The 4,918-nt window shown below is 67.2% G+C and overlaps 1 protein-coding gene across 6 annotated transcripts; it reads right to left on the reverse strand.

Moving 5' to 3' along the window:
- Nucleotides 1-461: 461 nt before the first annotated feature.
- On the reverse strand, nt 462-3,618 carry ANKRD9 (ankyrin repeat domain 9). 6 transcript variants are annotated; one of them, XM_055556461.1, is made up of 4 exons: nt 3,370-3,618; nt 2,296-2,370; nt 1,534-1,564; nt 462-1,397 (listed from the first exon to the last, which is right to left on the reverse strand). In XM_055556461.1, exon 4 carries the CDS (start codon nt 1,356-1,358, stop codon nt 558-560), a length of 801 nt encoding a protein of 266 aa, XP_055412436.1. In that variant the 5' UTR covers nt 1,359-1,397; nt 1,534-1,564; nt 2,296-2,370; nt 3,370-3,618; the 3' UTR covers nt 462-557. The 6 variants fall into 6 exon arrangements, with proteins under 6 accessions (XP_055412436.1, XP_055412435.1, XP_055412432.1 ...); XM_055556460.1 differs by having other exon boundaries at nt 2,182-2,370; XM_055556457.1 differs by having other exon boundaries at nt 462-1,564.
- Nucleotides 3,619-4,918: the final 1,300 nt, after the last annotated feature.

The raw sequence follows: 4,918 nt of genomic DNA on the forward strand, positions 1-4,918 counted from the left end.
CCTGGGTCCTGCCCCCACCACCTGGCACACGGGCCCCCCTCCGTCCTCAGCTCCCAAGACCCGAGCCCGAGCCCAAGCCCACAAGGCAGCTGGCAAGGCCTCTCTTGCTGACGGGATAGAGGCCCTCCGGCCAGTGACCACACGGCGGTTCCCTCGGCCTCCAGGCCTTTGCACAAGCCGGCCCCCAGCACCTGCCCAGCTCCTCCTCCGCTCAGCTGTCTCTCCCTCTGGGACACCTTCCTGGAGGCTCTAAATCAAGGCAGGGCTCCGGTCCTCGAGTCTGAGCAGGTAGCTGAGGACAGGGCCCAGCTCTTGGGAGTCGCCTGACCTCGCAGCCCCGCTCCACGCACCCAGGGAGGTGGGGAGCTGAGCCCGACCGCATCCGGAAGCCCCGCAGCTCACGGCTCGCCTGCCCATTCTGGCCTGGCCCCCCGAAGCACGCCGACAGACGAAAACAGAGGTTCTGCCGTCCAGAAACAATATATGTAAAGTGCCAGGTACAACGCTCTTAAAAATTGTATGCTCCAAAAGTCCAGGGCCCGGAGCGCCCCCGCGATCTAGCCCTTGCCCGTGAGGTCCAGCGGCTGCAAGAAGGGCGGCAGCGGCAGCTCGTCCAGGGCCTCGGGGAAGCGGCCGGGTGAGATGGCGGTGACCAGCACCTGCATGGCGCGCGCGAAGAGCGAGGGCGGCGCGAGGCCCGCCAGCCACTGGAACTTCTCCTCGCCCAGCAGCCGCCGCCAGCGCGGCCGGTCACCCAGCAGCTCGCGGCGGGCCGGGCCGGCGGCATCCGCGGGTGTGTACAGCGCCAGCAGGTCCAGCAGCAGCAGGCGGCGCTGGCGCGGCTCCCCAGGCGGCGGCGCAGGCGCCCCGGAGGCCGCAGGGGCGATGGCCCCGGCGTCACGGCCCAGCTGGCGCAGCAGCAGCTCGAGCGGTGTTAGGCCGCCGCCGTCGCGCAGGCCTGGCGAGGCGCCGTGGCCAAGCAGCAGGAAGAGGCACTCGGGGCGCACCAGCTCGCAGGCCACGTGCAGCGCCGTGCCACCACCCTCCACACGGCTGCAGCCGTGCCGGTCGAGCAGGCGCGCGCGCTCCTCGGCTGGGAAGTCGCGCACGGTGCGCAGGATTCGGCGCAGGATGCCCACGCGGTTGTAGCGCACGGCCAGCGCCACGTGCGGCCCCGGCGCCGTGCAGCAGCGGAAGCCGGCGCTGGGAGGCGCGAGGGCGCGCCGCGGGAAGGTGGCCAGCAGGTAGTGCGCGTACCCCTGGTGGTCGTGCACCAGCGCGTAGAGCAGCGCCTCAGACGGCGAGTAGGCGGCGGCGCGGCCGCGCTCGTCCCAGTGGAAGGCCTCGCTGGCGCGCATGTCCTCCAGCAGCCAGACAGGCAGCAGGTCGCGCACGGCCTGGTAGAAGGCGAACGACGACTTGCGGCACTGCTTCTGCGCCCTAGAGCGCGCCGCCCCTGCGCCCTCGGGCCCGCCTTCCGCGCCGCCCCCCGGCAGTCGCGCGTCCCACGGCATGCTGGCTGGGTGTCCTCACCTCACGGCATGGGCCCTCGGGGGCCAACCACCTGCAAGCAGAGGGGAGTCCAGTGAGGGTCGAGGATCCAGGCGGGAGACGGGGTTCTCCCGTCGAAGCCCCCCACGCTGCCCCACCTGGCTGGGCCTGTCTCGTACCTGCCCCCCCACCCCCACCCCCACCCCCAGAGTCCGACGGGCTGTCCCAGTCACTCCTCAACAGCTCGCTTCTCTTCCAGGCCCTGAACCGCTTCCCACATCCCAGATCTAGCGGCAGCCGGTGGCCCGCCCTGGGATTCGTCTCCTTCTCTGGTACCTCGGCCAAGGACCCCCTTCCCCTCCCTCTGCCCTCATAACCCCCCACCTACCGTCGCCAAGACCACACTGAAACCTCACACCCCCTCCAGGCCAGGGACCCGCCGGAAGAGTTCCTGCTCCCACCTGCGGCAGCTGCACCCAACCCCAATCAAGGAAAAAGCCAGGCCGTGGGGGGGCGGGGGGGGGGGGGTAGGGGGTAGAAGAGCTCCATCTCACATTTCAAACTGAACCAAACCCTTTCTGTAATCCAAACTCCTTCTCCCCAACTCCATCTAACCTTGACCCTGTCATCTGACCCCTGCCTGCAGCTAGGAGACCCTGCCCAGGGGCAGAGCTCCAGACTCAGACCTACCTGGTTCAGTTCAGTTCAGTCGCTCAGTCGTGTCCGACTCTTTGCGACCCCATGAATCGCAGCACGCCAGGCCTCCCTGTCCATCACGAACTCCCGGAGTTCTAACTAACCTACCTGGTTAGTGCACCGCAGCGACCAAGTTCCGTGCAGGTGGGTGTATCACTGTCCTCTGAGCCTCAGCTTCCTCATCTGTAAGAAAGAGGGAAGGCAGGCTGGGAGCCACAGCAAGGAGCGGGCCTCCAGCCTTCCTCCCAAACATGGTGTTTCCGCGCCGTCCCCGCCCCCAGCTCCCGCGAGGAGGCAGGGGGATGAAATCAACCCAGAGACCCGTGTGTACACTCTTCAAGGCCTGCAGACCCCGCCCCAGGTCTGCGGGCTCCCTTGGTCTTCCCGGAGGCTGGACAAAGCAGGGCTTGCTATCCCACTTTCCAGCAAGGGACAAACTTGTCCAAGGTCAGCCGGCAAGTCATGGCAGAGCCAGGCCTGGACCCAAGATCTCCTACCTCATATTTCGGGCTCATTCCAGAAGTGGTGGGACCCGCCAACCCACCGGGAACCCAGCTTGAGCCCTAACCTTGTCCCCAGAGCCCCCTGCACCAACCAACCTGAGCCCTGACTTCCAGCCCCTGGCCCCAGCTCTCCACCGCATTTTGTCAAGGGTAAGCCCTTGGGTCACAAGGGCCCTGGGTCAGCGGGTAGGCTGAGTCCACACAAACCGGGTAACTAAGTTACAGACACCGGGCAGGGGGCGGGGAGCTGGAGCCACACAGCTCTTTAAGGGGGCACCGTGACTGAAAAGCGGCGCCCCACGCCGGGGCCTCCGCGCCCCGGGTGTACCCTGTGTGGACACTGGGCGCCGGGCGGGTTACGTAAAGTTGGGCCGGCCTCACGTCACTGGGCAGCGAGTCACGGTCGCGGCTCAGTGAATGGGGGGTGGGGGCTGGGCCACCGAGGGCAAGGCCGCGCGCCCAGGGCCGCCCGCCAGCTCCGCCCCGGCCCCCACCGGCCGCACGGCGGGACCCCGGGTCGCGGGGGGGCGAGGCCAGAGTATCTGCGGGCCGGTGGCCGGCGCAGCGAGGGCTGCACCTGCGTGCGCGTGTGTCCAGGGAGGATAGGGGGGGCGACGGCCAGGGGGTCGCGCCCGGGACGGGAGCCGCACGCCGAGCGGGCCGAGGAAGGGGGACTCACCTTGGGGGCTGGAGGGGCCGCGAGCCTGGCGTCCCCGCCCCCGGTGCGGGCGGGAGCGCGCGCTGTCTCCCCGCGGGTCGGTGCGCAGGCGAAGCTCCCAGGACGGACTGACGGACGAGAGGCCGCCGCCGCCGCCGCCGCCCGCGCCCGCCTCAGCCGCGCTCTGAGCCGCCGCTGCCGGATCCCTGGGCGGCGGTGCCGGCGCCGGCGGCGGGCGGGCGGGCGGCGGGCGGCGCAGTGCGGCCCCGGCCGGGCAGGACCGCTGGGCCGCCCGCCGTCGCCATTGGTCCGCGCCGCCGGCCTCCGCCGCCGCCTATTGGCCACCGCGCTGCACCATTGTTACGTCACCGGCGGGCGGGGCGCCCGGGGGGACCCGCGGAAAAGTTGGGAGAAACTTGCGGGCGCACGGGGGGCGGGGCCGCGATGGGAGCGAGCGGGGCGGGGCTCCCGGAAACCCGAGTAGCCGGCGGAGAAGAGCTCCGGGCTCCGGGCGGCGGGCCACCAGCGCCGGGAGGGCCCCTCGGCCTGCGGTGCCTCCGCTCAGCGAGTCTGCGCTCGCACTCAGGAGCCCGGGCTCCGCCGAGAGTGACTGTCCTCGGCACCCCAAGAGACGTCTTCCACGTCCCCTTTGCACTGACCCTCTGTGACCTTGGGGATGACCTCCGGGACTGTTTTCCAGGGATCGCACGTGGAGGGAGCAGGGGGAAGGGGTTGTGACCTCTAAGAGCCCCCGGCCGCGTTCTGCCCCAGAAGGTCCGGGCATCTGGAGCCCCTGCTCCAGGCTGACTTTCCCAGGGAATAGATGGTGAACCGGATGCAGACAATCACTTACCTGTGCCTAGTTGCACCAATCTCTGTGCTAAACACGCTTGATTTCATTTCCACAGCCAGTGGCGGTGGGAATTATGACCCCTGATTCACCAACCATGAAATCGGGTCTCACAGGGAGAAGACCTTCATACGTTGTTGTTGTCCAGTCTCTCAGTCTTGTCCGACTCTTTGTGACTCTGTGGACTGCCACACTCTGGTCTTCCCTGTCCTTCACCTTCTCCCGGAACTTGTTAAACTCAAGTCCATCAAGTCGGTGATGCCATCCAACCATCTCATCCTCTGTCGTCCCCTTCTCCTGCCTTCAATCTTTCCCAGCGTCAGGGTCTTTTCTAATGAGTCGGCTCTTCTCATCAGGTGGCCAAAGTATTGGAGCTTCAGCTTCAGCATCGGTCCTTCAAGTGAGGAACACACAAAAGGGAAGCTGGACACTTGTGTTTCTTTTCTTCAGACATTTATGATTGAAGGGGTCCTGGCCTTCTGGGCTTTCTACAAGTAGCACACACATGCCCAAGATGCCACCAGATCCTGCTACCCAAACTGCTGCCTGCCTTAGTGCAACATGGCCCTGCAGGCCTTACCATACCTTGAGGCAGGTGGGGTGGGGATCCATTATCAGCACCATAGTGTGTGCCTGCTCAGTCGTGTCCGGCTCTCTGCCGCCCCGTGGACTGTAGCCTGCCAGGCTCTTTTCTGTCCATTGAATTTTCCAGGCAAGAAC

Source organism: Bubalus kerabau, chromosome 19 (assembly GCF_029407905.1).
Source record: "Bubalus kerabau isolate K-KA32 ecotype Philippines breed swamp buffalo chromosome 19, PCC_UOA_SB_1v2, whole genome shotgun sequence".
In the NCBI taxonomy this organism is placed as follows: domain Eukaryota; kingdom Metazoa; phylum Chordata; class Mammalia; order Artiodactyla; family Bovidae; genus Bubalus; species Bubalus kerabau.

What these genes read in the sequence shown, in the direction of transcription:
- ANKRD9 (XM_055556457.1), bottom strand. Translation starts at nt 1,514, where the DNA reads ATGCCGTGGGACGCGCGACTGCCGGGGGGCGGCGCGGAAGGCGGGCCC.